Source organism: Ranitomeya imitator, chromosome 2 (assembly GCF_032444005.1).
Source record: "Ranitomeya imitator isolate aRanImi1 chromosome 2, aRanImi1.pri, whole genome shotgun sequence".
Classification (NCBI taxonomy): domain Eukaryota; kingdom Metazoa; phylum Chordata; class Amphibia; order Anura; family Dendrobatidae; genus Ranitomeya; species Ranitomeya imitator.
The window spans coordinates 636,790,922-636,808,125 of record NC_091283.1 but is presented as its reverse complement, the minus strand read 5'-3'; the positions used below and the strand labels follow the sequence as shown (position 1 = coordinate 636,808,125).

The 17,204-nt window shown below is 44.5% G+C and overlaps 1 protein-coding gene across 3 annotated transcripts in view; it reads right to left on the bottom strand.

Moving 5' to 3' along the window:
* LOC138665321 (centromere protein Q-like) overlaps positions 1–17,204 on the bottom strand; it is a 149,046-nt gene that overhangs the window by 11,365 nt on the left and 120,477 nt on the right. For all 3 annotated transcript variants that reach the window (XM_069752689.1, XM_069752690.1, XM_069752692.1), the window contains 2 exons: positions 5,699–5,828; positions 4,916–5,029 (listed from right to left, as the gene is read on the bottom strand). In XM_069752689.1, coding sequence (XP_069608790.1) covers positions 4,916–5,029; positions 5,699–5,828 — 244 coding nt within the window. The remainder of the gene's footprint in view (positions 1–4,915; positions 5,030–5,698; positions 5,829–17,204) is intronic.

Genomic DNA, 17,204 nt, shown 5'->3' with positions numbered 1-17,204 from the left:
CCCTGGTTACAAGCGTAAAACTAAAAAAAAAACAAACAGCACATACTTACATTCTGGTGTCCGTCAGGTCCCTTGCCGTCTGCTTCCCGCACTCACTGACTGCCGGCCGTTAAGTGAAAGTACAGCCGCTGTGCTCTGCTTTCACTTTACGGCCGGCAGTCACAGTGCGGGAAGCAGACGGCAAGGGACCTGACGGACACCAGAATGTAAGTATGTGCTGTTTTTTTTTTTTCAGTTTTACGCTTGTAACCAGGGTAAACATCGGGTTACTAAGCGCGGTCCTGCGCTTAGTTACCCGATGTTTACCCTGGTTACCCAGGGACCTCGGCATCGTTGGTCGCTGGAGAGCTGTCTGTGTGACAGCTCCCCAGCGACCACACTACGATTTACCTACGATCACGGCCAGGTCATATCGCTGGTCGTGATCGTAGGTAAATCGTATAGTGTGACGGTACCCTTAGACAGGGAGATACTAACGAGCCTCATTTCAACTGATCAGCCCAGATTGGGTAACAATGAGGAGATGGAGGCTGAAGAAGAGGAGCAACAGGAGCTGGCTAAGATGATAGTAGCCAAACAAGCTTTTATCTGTCTCTCCTACATTGATGGGCTGAGGAGACGAATGAGGAAGAGGAGATGGAGAGTAGTCATTATGGTGGAGACAGTGAACTGTTGGCTGTAGGGACCTTGGCACATACGGCAGACTTTGTGTATCACTGCTTTTCCCGGACCCTTGTATTACATTCAGCTTGGCCAAATAAAAGAGTACTGGTTGTTCATCCTGCTAGACCCAAGCCACGCTCTCCTGAAGTCCGCCTCAGGAGGTGCTATTTTCCATTGTGGAAAATATGTTGAAAAAATTCAGAAAACGCTAGCTGCAGGGGTAAGCTTCCTTGTCAAACCAATTAGGAGAGGTGAAGGAGATACACACCAGGTACAGTAGAGGCAGGGGTACACTGTCAAAGGCCTGAGTCAATTTAATGACACCCTACCAATATCCATGCCACAATGACTGATTATTTTTGACAAGGAGGGAATTTTTTTTTTTTATATCCAGCAAAATGTCGCCTATGCAACAGCATCTCTTACCGATAGATGCTACTTCGCAGGCGCCGCCATTTTGCTGCATCCATATTTTTTCCTGTACAGCAAAAAGGTGGTGGCACTTGCGCAGTAGCATCTATCGGGAAGCGTTAGATACTACTGCGCATGTGCCACGGCCATTTTTCTGGAGGAAAAAAAAACAGCAGCAAAATGGCACCAGCGCTTGTGCAACAGCATCTATCGGTGAGAGAGAGATGCTACTGTGCAAGCGCCGCCACCATTTTGCTATATGTCAATTTCTTTTTTCTAAGCCCACAATTTATTTGCATTATGTAAAATAGGAAGCAGGTCACTGAAGGATCAGTGACCTGTCATAAGCTCATAAGGATGCATATGTAAGCAGAGCACCACATAAAGCCCCACCCATAGGCCACCCCGAAGAACGAGAATCTCATTAACTGAAAACTGCAAATACAGATTAAACAAAATCCACATGTGGATTTCATTAACCAAGGTATCATTTTAATCGGTATGACAGCATCAACCTGACAGTGGCTGTAATTTACTTAGCACAATCCTGGTGACAGGTTCACTTTAACTCTCTTGGGTATGGTGTTCACTACAGCTTCACAGGTTGCCTCTAGAATCCTGTTCCACTCCTCCACAACATCACACAGCTGGTGAATGTTGGAGACCTTGAGCTCCTCCACCTTCCTTTGAGGATGCCCCACCGATGCTCATTACGATTTAGGTCAGCAGACATATGGTACCTCCCAGTCCAGCACCTTTACCCTCAGTTTATTTATCAATGCAGTGGGTTGTCTTGTAGGCGTGTTTGGGGTCATTATAATGTTGAAATACTGCCCTGTGGCCCAGTTTCCGAAGAAATCATGCTCTGCTTCAGTTTGTCACAGTACTTCTGTGTACTCAAAGTTCCCTCAATGAAGTGTAGCTCCCTACAGCCGGCAGCATTCATGCAGCGCTAAACCATGACACTCCCACCACCATACTTAACTGTAGGTAAGACATACTTGTATTTCTACTCCTCACCTGGTAGCCGCCACACAAGCTTGACACCACCTGAACCAAACAACTTCTGTATTCATACGCCTATTTTGAAAAGACAACCACTGGTTATTACGCTGACCACGTGCACACGTCGTCTTTGGTCGACCAGGGTGAGGTCAATTCTGAGAGGATCCTGAGAGGTCCTGTTAAGGCTACTTTCACACTTGCGTAGTTTGGCCTCCGTCGCAATGTGTCGTTTTGGGAAAAAAACGCATCCTGCAAATGTGCCCGCAGGATGCATTTTTTCCCCATAGACTTGTATTGCCAAAGGATCGCGACGTATGGCCATACGTCACATCCGTCGTGCTCTGGATGCGTTGTGTTTTGGCAGACTGTCATGAAAAAACGTTCAAGGGAAGTTTTTTTTCGTACGTCGGGTCCTGTATTTCCTACCGCACATGCGTGGCCGGAACTCCGCCCCCTCCTCCTCGGGACTTTAGAATGGGCAGCGGATGCGTTGAAAAACTGCATCCGCTGCCCATTTTGTGCCGAATTTTCACAACGTCCGTCGCGCCGACGCTTAGCGATGGCCCCGTACCGACAGAAGTGTGAAAGAAGCCTAAGCCGCTGTATGGCCTTGGCCACTGTGCTGCAGCTCAGTTTCAGGCGGAGGGCAATCTTCTTATAGCCTAGGCTATTTTTATGCAGAGCAATTCTTTTTTTTCAGATCCTCAGAGTTATTTGCCATAAGGTGCCATGTTGTACTTTCACATTTAACCCCTTTACCCCTGAGGGTGGTTTGCTCGTTAATGACGGGCCAATTTTTACAATTCTGACCACTGTCCCTTTATGAGGTTATAACTCTGGAATGCTTCCATGGATTCCGGTGATTCTGACACTGTTTTCTTGTGACATATAGTACTTCATGACAGTGGTAACATTTCTTTGATATGACTTGCTTTTAACCTTCTATATTATTTCAAAACACTCTTTTTCCGTGAATACTTTGTATCTCCGTTCATACTGCACCCACACACAAAAATGATAAACCATTTGAAATGTAAACTTGCACCCTTCAGCAAGAAAATAGCCAAACAAACCACACATCCACGATGTGATCACAAAATACACTTTAAACATTAATTTTCATAAACCTGCAGAAAGGAAAAGTGACCTGCAGGTGGCACCACACTACACCAAAGCATACTACCACAAAGCTGAAACAAATCCTAACATTTGCCTTGGGGGCTTTCCAGCTTGCCGAACTCCTTGCCCAGTCGATTTCATGCAGGTACATATAAAATGTTTGCTACTTATGTGGAAGTAGAATAAAAGTAAAACTTTACCTGTTTAACACTTCAGCTTTAAAACTGAAGATATAAATGAACGCAGCCTAAAAGGGACCGAACATGGTTCTGAGCCATCAGATTTTCCGTATTATTGGACAGTCATTGAAAAGTCTATCTTCCTTCTAAGGTTATTATTATTATTACTAGATCGTGGCCCGATTCTAACGCATTGGGTATTCTAGAATATGCATGTCCACGTAGTATATTGCCCAGCCACATACTAATTGCCCAGCCACGTAGTGTATATGTGTATATGTATGTATATGTGTGTATATATATATATATATATATATATATATATATATATTTTTTTTTTAAAGGGATATTCCCAATTGTTATACAATGGTGTAAATATGCTCAGTTAGGCAGTCTATTCTCCATCATTTTTACTGTCAAAGTGGCACTGCTGTACAGGGAGCTGCTCCGTTCACATACATAGGGTTGTGTTACACTTCCCTACACTGCAGATGGCAGTGCTGCGGTGGAGGGGAAAAAATGCTGCTGCCTCTGTTCTTTTGCAAGGTCATGACAATCAGACCCCTTCTGATCAGTAAGTAAAATACCATTATGTTTAAGGTTGGGGGATCTCATTTAGGCTGGAGTCACACACAACGTATAAAAAAAAGAAAAAAAAAAAAAGGTTCGTTTTACACGGACGAGAATAGCCGAAATGTTCCCCGAACAGTGATCCGTATGTCATCCGTGTGCAAAGCGAGGATGTGATTTTCTCGCATGTAAGCATCCGTGTGACATGCATATGGCGAGATTTTCTCGCCGGCTTGCAAAATGGATATATAATGGATCCATGGGCTCAAATATTCATGAAAACACACACACACACCCGGCCCTGATCGGCCACACACCACTCGTGTGCACGGCCAATCGGCTACGACGTACTATTCCGTCCATGGTCATACGGGCCCGGGTCACATGGATGGGATAGTAAATCGGATGTCAGAAAGGGGTTAACACACCCGTGACCTTGTAACACTAATGAGTCGCATGATATCAGGGAGGGAAAATGGCTTATTGAGCACAATTTGGACATTTTCACTTAGAGCTGGATTCACTTTTGTTGCCAGTGGTTCAGACATTAATAGCTGTGTGTTGAGTTATTTAGAGGATACACCAATTTGACATTGTTATACAAGCTGTACACTGACTACTTTACATTGTATTAAAGTGCCATATCTTCAATGTTGTCCCATGAAAAGATATAATAAATATTTACAAAAATATGAGGGGATATACTCACTTTTGTGATATAGTTTATACAGTATATCACTATACATTATTGCAAATGGAAACACTAACATTCTTGTACGATACCGTTCAGGAATAATCTCCCATTGATGACACACATGCATGTCATATTCTGGGATCGGGTGAATTTAGGGATTTTCCTTAACTCTTCAGGTTTTGGAAAATGGAAAACATTGCTTGACATAACACCTGCAATATTCATAAGCTCCCATGATACCCTGCTTTACTTTTTAATGGTGAATGGTACGTACCTGGAACTGTGACGTTTTTGATGCGTGTTTTTTCATGGCCTCAACCTTTCCTTCTAAAGCAACTATAGAGTCTTCTATCTTTTCTACAGTCACCACAGTTTTTTCAATTTCATGCTAAAGAGAAAGCACAAGTTTTACAACATGCATAGTGGTCCACTTCTGCAGTCATTAGGTCGGTCTGTATGCCATTATAATTTTTGGTGAGGATCAGAGAAGTCAGCCTCCACCTCCACACTCAGCCAACGGCACATCGGTGGTGCACCAGAGCAATATGCCACTAATATATTTGATAAAGACAAACCCTTTAAAGCTTGGAGACATCTGCAATTTCCCAGTTAAAGGGAACCTGTCATCTGAATTTGGCGGGACTGGTTTTTGGTCATATGGGCGGAGTTTTCAGGTGTTTGATTCACCCTTTCCTTACCCGCTGGCTGCATGCTGGCTGCAATATTGGATTGAAGTTCATTCTCTGTCCTCCGTTGTACACACCTGCGCAAAGTAATCTTACCTTGTGCAGGCATGTACTATGGAGGACAGAGAATGAACTTCAATCCAATATTTCGGCCAGCATGCAGCCAGCAGGTAAGGAAAGGGTGAATCAAACACCCGAAAACTCCGCTCATATGACCCAAAACTGGTCCCGCCAAATTCAGGTGACAGGTTCCCTTTAAATGTTCATTGCATTCCCATACAAATACATTGATCCAGATAATTATTGATCAATTAACACCAGCAATCAGAGGGATAAAGCTAAAGAAATTATTCAGAAAATGCAGCACCTACCTCCAGACACTCCAGAGTGTCTTCATACACATTCATTTTATGCTGCTCTTCCAGAATGTCTTTGGCCAGATTTTTCACCTTGTGCACTTTAGTTACCGGCAATCTGATTTTCTTACAGAACTTTAGAAGCCTAAACCAACCATCAAACACTAAGCCGTAAATACCAGAAAGATTTTATGAGAACCTGCACCACATTTATAAAATACATACACTAGCTCCAAAAATAAGTACATTTAGGAAATGATGTCCCATTTTAGGAACAACCTTCCCCAAACACTGTCACAAGTAGATGTCAGTGGTTGTTCCCTAGAGGAGTATAATTATATATATATATATATATATATATATATATATATATATATATATACACACACACACATATACACACTAACTATATACACATATACACACATATATATATATATACATACACAGTTGTGGGCAAAAATATTGACACCCCTGCAATTCTGTCAGATAATACTCAGTTTCTTCCTGAAAATGATTGCAATCACAAATTATTTGGTATTTTTAATCTTCATTTAATTTGTCTTCAATGAAAAAAAAACACAAAAAGAATTGTCCTAAAGCCAAATTGGATATAATTCCACACCAAACATAAAAAGGGGTGGCCAAAAGTATTGGCACTGTTAGAAAAATCATGTGATGCTTCTCTAATTTGTGTAATTAACAGCACCTGTAACTGACCTGTGGCACCTAACAGGTGTTGGCAATAGAGGGATTTTTGGTTCTTACCGTAAAATCTCTTTCTTGGAGCCTTCATTGGGGGACACAGGTAACCATGGGTGTATGCTGCTGTCACTAGGAGGCTGACACTACGCAAATGAAGAAGAAGTAACTCCTCCCCGGCAGTATACACCCTCCGACAGGCACCAGGCAACTCAGTTGGTGCAAAAGCAGTAGTAGGAACAGGTATTATAAAACTCAACCTAGTACCAACCCACAACAACGGCACGTTGGCCAACACGGTACAACTTCAAGGGAGGGTGCTGTGTCCCCCAATGAAGGCTCCAAGAAAGATTTTACGGTAAGAACCAAAAATCCCTCTTTCTTTCTCGCGTCATTGGGGGACACAGGTAACCATGGGACGTCCAAAAGCAGTCCCTAGGGCGGGATATTCTGCAGAAAAAGAGAAGCTAGGTCGGCCGGTTAGAAACAGCCGCCTGCAGTATCCTCCTACCTCCGACCAAAAAGGCTACCTTCCATGATAGAAGCGAAAAGGAAATGTCCTCAATTGGTTCAAAGGGCGCACGCTGGAGAGCGTCCAACACAAGGTTGAAATCCCAAGGCTTGACAGGAGGACGATAATGGGGAGCTATAAGAGCGACTCCCTGGATGAAGGTCCTCACCTGAGGCAGGTAGGCCAGGTCCCTTTGAAAAAGAATGGAAAGAGCGGAAATATGACCCTTCAAGGTGCTAAGGGAAAGACCCGAATCTGGATCCGCTTGAAGGAAACCGAGAAGGGATGGAAGGAAAAAGGTCATAGGAAACAGATTGGTGTCCTGACACCAACGGAAAAAGGCCTTCCAACATCTGTGGTAAATACGCGAGGAAGCCAGTTTTCTTGCTCTTATCATAGTCTGGATGACGCTATTACAAAAACCCGCATCCTTCAGGATGGCGGCTTCAACGGCCATACCGTTAAATTCAGAGACCAAGAATTCGGGTGGAAGAGAGGCCCCTGCGAAAGAAGGTCTGGACGATCCGGAAGCCTCCACGGAACGTCCGATAGCATGTTCACCAGTTCCGCATACCAGGCCCTGCGAGGCCAATCTGGAGCTACTAAGAACACGGGAACCCCTTCTGTCTTTTTACGACCCTTGGGATCAAGGGGAGGGGTGGAAACAGATAGGGCATCTGGAACTGAGTCCACGAGATCGTCGCATCCGACGGCCATCGGATCCTGAGATCTGGAGACGTAATGGGGAACCTTGTGGTTTGCCCGGGAAGCCATCAAGTCGACGTTTGGGACGCCGCACCACTGGCAAATCTGGCTGAAGATTGCGGGAAGAAGAAACCACTCGCCCACCACGATGCCCTGGCGACTTAGAAAGTCGGCTTCCCAATTGTCCACTCCTGGGATGTGGACGGCTGACAGAGGGAACGTGACCCTCCGCCCAACGCAGAATTTTTGCCACTTCCGCCTTGACTCGCCTGCTGAGAGTCCCTCCCTGATGGGTTATTTAAGCCACGGCTGTGGCGTTGTCCGACTGAATGCGGACCAGTTTCCCTGAAAGGAGAGACTCCCAGCGTATGAGGGCTAGGAAGATGGCTCTGATTTCCATAAGGTTGATAGGGAAGCACGCCTCCTGAGCAGTCCAGCGGCCCTGGGCCGTGAGGTGGAGAAAAACCGCTCCCCAACCTTGGAGGCTGGCGTCGGTGGTGATCACCTGCCAGCGGGGAGGGAGAAATGACCCCCCGCGCAGAATGGAGGTGGACAGCGTCCACCAAGAGAGAGAGAGACTGTTTCACCCTGGGCGAGAGGCGAATCGGACAATCCAGGGAAAGTGGGTTCCTGTCCCAGGCAGACAGAAGGGCCAGCTGGAGGGGACGAGAGTGGAACTGAGCATAGGGGACCGCTTCCATGGAAGCGACCATTTTCCCCAGAACCCTCATAGCGAGGCGGAGAGACAGAGGATTCGGGCTCTTTAGAGCTCTGATCCCCCAGATCTCCGCCCAGGAACTCCAGATGCTGAGTTGGAATCAGGGAAGACTTCTGATAATCGATTAACCAGCCGAGGCGAAGAAGCGTGTCCAGAGTAAGCTGGAGGCTCTGGCTGCAATCCTGACGGGATGGACCCTTGATCAAGAGGTCGTCGAGGTATGGGATTACCAGAATCCCCTTCGAACGAAGAATGGCCATGACAGCTGCCATGACCTTCGTGAAGACTCTGGGCGCAGACGCCAGACCGAAGGGGAGGGCCATGAACTGATAATGATGACCCTAGATCGCGAACCGGAGGAATCTCTGATGCCGTACACACAAATAGGAACGGGAAAGTACGCATCTCAGATATCCACGGAACACAGAAACTCTCCCTGTTCCATGGACGCAACCACCGAGCGCAGAGATTCCATCCTAAAGCGCTGAATCCGGAGATGGCGGTTCAGCTGCTTGAGATCCAAAATTGGACGGAGAGAGCAGTCCTTTTTTGGAACCACGAACAGGTTTGAGTAAAAACCCCCCCTTAGGCATCGGAACTACGACTCCTGAGGCGAGGAGCGAATCGACGGCCTGGAGAAGTCCTGAGAGGTGGGAGGGCTGTTTGGGAGGACGAGAGAGCAGGAAACGTCTTCCTGGGGGCGAAGAAAATTCTATCTTGTAGCCTGAAGTGACGATCTCCCTGACCCAGGCATCGTCGACTACTGATGGCCAAACCTCTGAGAACAGAAGAAGCCGGCCTTCCACCCTGGAGGGATTTCCAGGTGGGGGCGACCCGTCATTTATTAGAAAACCTATGGCCCCGAGATCCCGATGGTTTTGCAGGGTGGCTCTTAGCCCTCCAGCGTGGTGGAGGCCTGAAAGAAGGTTTTCTTTGGTCTCCTTGCGAGGAAGAACGGTCCTGTTTGGAGTTTCCTTAGGCGAAGGACCGAAAAGGGCGAAAGGACTGGGGGCCTTTCCTGTTGAAGTGACGTTTGGGCTTGGACAGGGGTAAGGAGGTACTCTTACACCCTGTAGCGTCCGAGATCATTTGATCCAACTGCGTGCCGAAGAGCCTAGAACCCTGGAAGGGCAGACCAGTGAGAGATTTCTTAGAAGCTGGGTCAGCGTTCCACGCTTTTAGCCAGAGAATCCGGCGAATGGCTACAATATTGCTATTAGCCCTGGTGGAGCAGGCCGCTGCATCATGGGAAGCATTCATGAGGTATTTTCCCGCAAGAGAAATCTGATCCGCCAAATCAGACAGTTCCTCAGCAGGAGCCAAAATGGAAGAGGAACTAGATAAGGTCCTTTTTCTGTCTCTTTTGTCCGGTCTGCCTCTGTGAGGGTCTTGGAGAGGTGCGAGCGAATCGCCGTGTGAGGCGTTCGTGGCACTGGTGGCATGAGAGAGAAGTGGGATACGTTCAAGTGCTTGGACCAGGGACTGAGAAACAGAAATAGAAAAAAAAGGCGCCAGAACAAAAAGGTAGCGACCCTTCTTCCCTGATGCAACCCACTCCCCTAATAAACTGCTGGCCTGGAGATGTGATGACCCCCCATGTGATGACCCCCCTTAGAAGATCGCTGGGCGGGCGGGCTGGGGTGATTAGATGTTTCGTACTGTTGCTTAAAGATCCCCTACCTGGGGTTGAGGAACACATCAGGATCCCTTGTAGGATGGAGGGTCCTGGAAGAAGTCCTTCTTCCCGCGCCACGAACTCCGGCGCAGAAGACGGCGTCGACCCCTAAACAAGGGGAGAGCGTCACTGGAAGTGACCGCCGTCTTCCTCTCAGCCCACTCCGAGGAGAGGGATGAGGAGGGGAAAGCGGGCAGGACTGGCCACCAAAGAAGAAGTCTCCCTGAACACCTGAATGGGTGACAGGGGACAAAGTCCTGCCCAGCGGGCCCGAGAGAGTGCGATGTGGGTGAAACCACACTGCTCTCTCATCGCTCAAAGTGAGGAAAACAGGGTGAGAAAAACTGCACCCTGTTACCCTGAAGAAAGTATCTGAAAAAGAAAGGAGAAATGATTGAATAACACACAACAAAATCCTGTAAAAGAAATGCGGATCTGGGGTTAGATCCAGGTCCGCCTCCTACAGACACTAAGCAAAACCCGAGTTGCCTGGTGCCTGTCGGAGGGTGTATACTGCCGGGGAGGAGTTACTTCTTCATTTGCATAGTGTCAGCCTCCTAGTGACAGCAGCATACACCCATGGTTACCTGTGTCCCCAAATGAGGCGAGAAAGAAAAACTAAATCACACTTGCAGCCAGTTGACATTGACTCAACCTCTGTCCTGTGTCCTTGTGTGTACCACATTGAGCATGGCGAAAAGAAAGAAGATCAAAGAACTGTCTGAGGACTTGAGAAACCAAATTGTGAGGAAGCATGAGCAATCTCAAGGCTACAAGTCCATCTCCAAAGACCTGAATGTTCCTGTATCTACCGTGTGCAGTGTCATTAAGAAGTTTATCGCCCATGGCACTGTGGCTAACCTACCTAGATGTTGACGGAAAAGAAAAATTGACAAGAGATTTCAATGCAAGATTGTGCGGATGGTGGATAAAGAACCTCGACTAACATCCAAACAAGTTCAAGCTGCCCTGCAGTCCGAGGGTACAACAGTGTCAACCCGTACTATCCGTCAGCGTCTGAATGAAAAGGGACTGTATGGTAGGAGACCCAGGAAGACCCCACTTCTTACCCCGAGACATAAAAAAAGCCAGGCTGGAGTTTGCCAAAACTTACCTGAGAAAGCCTAAAACGTTTTGGAAGAATGTTCTCTGGTCAGATGAGAAAAAAGTAAAGCTTTTGGGGCAAAGGCATCAACATAGAGTTTACAGGAGAAAAAAAATGCATTCAAAGAAAAGAACACGGTCCCTACAGTCAAACATGGCGGAGGTTCCCTGATGTTTTGGGGTTGCTTTGCTGCCTCTGGCACTGGACTGCTTGCCAGTGTGCATGGCATTATGAAGTCTGAAGACTACCAACAAATTTTGCAGCATAATGTAGGGCCCAGTGTGAGAAAGCTGGGTCTCCCTCAGAGGTCATGGGTCTTCCAGCAGGACAATGACCCAAAACACACTTCAAAAAGCACTAGAAAATGGTTTGAGAGAAAGCACTGGAGACTTCTAAGGTGGCCAGCAATGAGTCCAGCCTGAATCCCATAGAACACCTGTGGAGAGATCTAAAAATGGCAGTTTGGAGAAGGCACCCTTCAAATATCAGGGATGTGGAGCAGTTTGCTAAAGAAGAATGGTCTAAAATTCCAGCAGAGCATTGTAACAAAATCATTGATGGTTACCGGAAGCGGTTGATCGCAGTTATTTTGGCTAAAGGTTGTGCAACCAAGTATTAGGCTGAGGGTGCCAATACTTTTGTCTGGCCCATTTTTGGAGTTTTGTGTGAAATGATCAATGTTTTGCTTTACTCTCTTATGTGTATATATATATATATATATATATATATATATATATATATATATATATATATATATATATATATATATATGCGGCATCTATGTACTAAGCGGCACACAATTAAGGATGATTAAGCTATGTATAAATATAGGGCACTAAGACTTACTCACTGCTTGAGCCCCAAGACAATCAGTCCAGCGATCATCCACATTTATAGGTATCCAAAAATGGGGCAGCACTCCATAATTCAGTATAAAAACGTGCAGGGTTTAATATACCCACATATTGTGGCAACGTTTCAGCTCGCAATGAGCTTTTCTCAAGCAGTGAGTAAGTCTTAGTGCCCTATATTTATACATAGCTTAATCATCCTTAATTGTGTGCCGCTTAGTACATTCAATGCAGTGCTTCTCAAATTCTAAAGTGCATATGTGCAATATGTCATGTGCAAATTCATACATACATATGGTACATAACTATATAATGCCTGTTACTTTACCCTGTGGACGCATGTTCCGTGTGGAGGACGCCATTCCTTCGGCGTCTCTTAGCGCCTACTGCGCATGTCTCATTACGTCACTACTATGTGATAGATGGCCGGCCAATCCCCTAGACTGTGCGGCACACTTTCAGCGCGCGTGCGCGAGTCGGCGCCATATTTGTTGTGGCTTCTTTCTCTTCTCATGGTGCTCATTGTAAGAGAGCACTCAGACCATGCATGCGCGACTCAGCGCCCCGTTTACTGGGGATTCTAAAACCCTCCCATAGAGTTCTTTACCTCTCATTCACTCCTCACAGAGGAACATGAGTCGGGTGCCCATTCATTGTATTATGGCATGCCATATGGACCAACATATATGGGCGCAGTTTCCCACCCTGACCCTCCGGATGGCACCTTACTCAGGCTGTCTCCGGGGGTCATGCGTTATAGCGACCCAGCACCTAACCCTCTCAGGTCCAAGCGCTGCAGCCACACACGCAAAGGATGATAGCGCCCTAGTCCTGGCTAATCCTTAACTTCCCTGCATGCACCCACATAAATAAACACTCTAAGTGTTAAAAGTAACATGTTCTTAGTATTGCGCTTGATTGGCTTGCCATCTATTCACCTATGTAAATAAAGATCAAAATGCATTTGTTTCATTTCGCAGTGATTTATTATAATAGTAGTATAATTTTAATTATAGTATAATTTTAATTGTCCTCCACACAGTCACGTTCCTCTTGGTATCAATCTTCACAATTTGGTGCATCTAAAAAGTAAAGAATACAGCAATAAATAAAAAATAATAAAAGTGCAATACATAAAAATTGGGTCCATACCCATAAATAGGCAAAACACCAATACAGTACCAACAGAGCTTCATAACATGCTGTTAGACTAGGTATCCATACTGTACTATTCTTTTATATTGTCCCATGTATACTAAAATCTACATTTAACCCCTTAGGTTTGAGGGTGCTCAACTCGTAGATCCACATGAGCTCTTTTTTCTTCAACATCTGTTCCCTATCCCCCCCTCTCCTTTGGGGAGGCACTGCATCTATTATTTTAAATTTAAGTTCTTTCTCAGTGTGATTATGTTCAGTGAAGTGTTTTGGTACAGGGAGGTCCATTCTTTGCTTCCTAATAGTGTACCTATGCTGGTTCATCCTTACTTTAAATGCACACGTCGTTTCCCCAATGTACCACAAATTACAAGGGCACATCAGTAGGTAAACGACGTAATCTGAGTTGCATGTAAGGTAATGTTTAATCTGATACACTTTATTAGTTTCCTGGTGTTGGAATGTGGATCCTTTTATTATGTGTCCACAGTTGACACATCCTAAGCAGGGGAAACACCCCTTTTGTTTTCTACCAGTTAAGGTTGCCTGCATGTTCTTCCTAATCGGTCCTATGTCTGATTTAACAAGATAGTCTTTGATGTTTCTATTTTTTCTATAGGAAAATAGTGGTGGCATTTTGAATTCTTTAATATTCGGGAGACATTTTCCCAACATTCCCCAATGCTTTTTAATTATATTGGCCACTTCTCTACTTTCTTCCACATACGTTGTTACAATAGGGATACGTTCAGGGTATTTTCTCTTACTTGTGTTTGTTTTATTTCTAATTAATTCACTCCTTTCTAGTTTTAACACCTTTTCTTTAGTGTCTAGCAAGAGTTCCTTTGGATACCCCCTATCCTTGAATTTTTTAATAAGGGAGTCCATAACTATATCCACTTCTTCCTCATTCTGAACCACTCGTCGCACTCTGAGTAGCTGTCCCAGAGGTATTGACCTAATCATTCTCCGTGGATGTTGACTATCATATGTCAATAGATTGTTCCTATCGGTACTCTTTACAAACAAAGTAGTGTCCAGCCCACATTCTCTCTGTCTAATTAGTACATCCAAAAATTGTAGTTCTGTTTTAGATGACACTAGTGTGAACTTGATCGTTAAGTCAATGGTATTAAGGTACCCCAAAAAGTTCTCCGATGCTATTTGTGTCCCGGTCCAGAGGAGGAACACATCGTCCACATATCTCCACCATATCACTGTATACATTCATTGATCATGAACGGGGACTGGAGGCAGTTGGGAAGAAATTAAATGGAGCTAAATACACAGATGAAAGCAAGATGTTCATATTACAACTATTGGAGATCATACTTAAACGTAATTATTTCCTGTTTGGAGATGTGTTTTATGCACAAAAACGGGGGACTGCCATGGGGGCCATATTGGCCCCCTCATATGCTAATCTCGTAATGGAAATCCTAGAGGAGGAACACATCTACCCGTCTTGCCATTTCCAGCAAGTGCTGGTATGGTGGAGATATGTGGACGATGTGTTCCTCCTCTGGACCGGGACACAAATAGCATCGGAGAACTTTTTGGGGTACCTTAATACCATTGACTTAACGATCAAGTTCACACTAGTGTCATCTAAAACAGAACTACAATTTTTGGATGTACTAATTAGACAGAGAGAATGTGGGCTGGACACTACTTTGTTTGTAAAGAGTACCGATAGGAACAATCTATTGACATATGATAGTCAACATCCACGGAGAATGATTAGGTCAATACCTCTGGGACAGCTACTCAGAGTGCGACGAGTGGTTCAGAATGAGGAAGAAGTGGATATAGTTATGGACTCCCTTATTAAAAAATTCAAGGATAGGGGGTATCCAAAGGAACTCTTGCTAGACACTAAAGAAAAGGTGTTAAAACTAGAAAGGAGTGAATTAATTAGAAATAAAACAAACACAAGTAAGAGAAAATACCCTGAACGTATCCCTATTGTAACAACGTATGTGGAAGAAAGTAGAGAAGTGGCCAATATAATTAAAAAGCATTGGGGAATGTTGGGAAAATGTCTCCCGAATATTAAAGAATTCAAAATGTCACCACTATTTTCCTATAGAAAAAATAGAAACATCAAAGACTATCTTGTTAAATCAGACATAGGACCGATTAGGAAGAACATGCAGGCAACCTTAACTGGTAGAAAACAAAAGGGGTGTTTCCCCTGCTTAGGATGTGTCAACTGTGGACACATAATAAAAGGATCCACATTCCAACACCCGGAAACTAATAAAGTGTATCAGATTAAACATTACCTTACATGCAACTCAGATTACGTCGTTTACCTACTGATGTGCCCTTGTAATTTGTGGTACATTGGGGAAACGACGTGTGCATTTAAAGTAAAGGATGAACCAGCATAGGTACACTATTAGGAAGCAAAGAATGGACCTCCCTGTACCAAAACACTTCACTGAACATAATCACACTGAGAAAGAACTTAAATTTAAAATAATAGATGCAGTGCCTCCCCAAAGGAGAGGGGGGGATAGGGAACAGATGTTTAAGAAAAAAGAGCTCATGTGGATCTACGAGTTGAGCACCCTCAAACCTAAGGGGTTAAATGTAGATTTTAGTATACATGGGACAATATAAAAGAATAGTACAGTATGGATACCTAGTCTAACAGCATAATATGAAGCTCTGTTGGTACTGTATTGGTGTTTTTGCCTATTTATGGGTATGGACCCAATTTTTATGTATTGCACTTTTATTATTTTTTATTTATTGCTGTATTCTTTACTTTTTAGATGCACCAAATTGTGAAGATTGATACCAAGTGGAACGTGACTGTGTAGAGGACAATTAAAATTATACTATAATTAAAATTATACTACTATTATAATAAATCACTGCGAAATGAAACAAATGCATTTTGATCTTTATTTACATAGGTGAATAGATGGCAAGCCAATCAAGCGCAATACTAAGAACATGTTACTTTTAACACTTAGAGTGTTTATTTATGTGGGTGCATGCAGGGAAGTTAAGGATTAGCCAGGACTAGGGCGCTATCACCCTTTGCGAGTGTGGCTGCAGCGCTTGGACCTGAGAGGGTTAGGTGCTGGGTCGCTATAACGCATGACCCCCGGAGACAGCCTGAGTAAGGTGCCATCCGGAGGGTCAGGGTGGGAAACTGCTCCCATATATGTTGGTCCATATGGCATGCCATAATACAATGAATGGGCACCCGACTCATGTTCCTCTGTGAGGAGTGAATGAGAGGTAAAGAACTCTATGGGAGGGTTTTAGAATCCCCAGTAAACGGGGCGCTGAGTCGCGCATGCGTGGTCTGAGTGCTCTCTTACAAGGAGCACCATGAGAAGAGAAAGAAGCCACAACAAATATGGCGCCGACTCGCGCAGGCGCGCTGAAAGTGTGCCGCACAGTCTAGGGGATTGGCCGGCCATCTATCACATAGTAGTGACGTAATGAGACATGCGCAGTAGGCGCTAAGAGACGCCGAAGGAATGGCGTCCTCCACACGGAACATGCGTCCACAGGGTAAAGTAACAGGCATTATATAGTTATGTACCATATGTATGTATGAATTTGCACATGACATATTGCACACATGCACTTTAGAATTTGAGAAGCACTGCATTGAATGTACTAAGCGGCACACAATTAAGGATGATTAAGCTATGTATAAATATAGGGCACTAAGACTTACTCACTGCTTGAGAAAAGCTCATTGCGAGCTGAAACGTTGCCACAATATGTGGGTATATTAAACCCTGCACGTTTTTATACTGAATTATGGAGTGCTGCCTCATTTTTGGATATATATATATATATATATATATATATACACACACACACACACACATACACACACACACATACAGTACATACCAAAAGTTTGGACACCTTCTCATTTAAAGATTTTCCTGTATTTTCAGGACAATGAAAATTGTACGTTCACACTGGAGGCATCAAGACTATGAAATAACACATGTTGAATTATATACTTAAAGTGTGAAACAACTGAAAATATGTCTTATATTCTAAGTTCTAAAAAGTAGCCACTTTTTGCTTTGATGACTGCTTTACACACTCTTGCTGA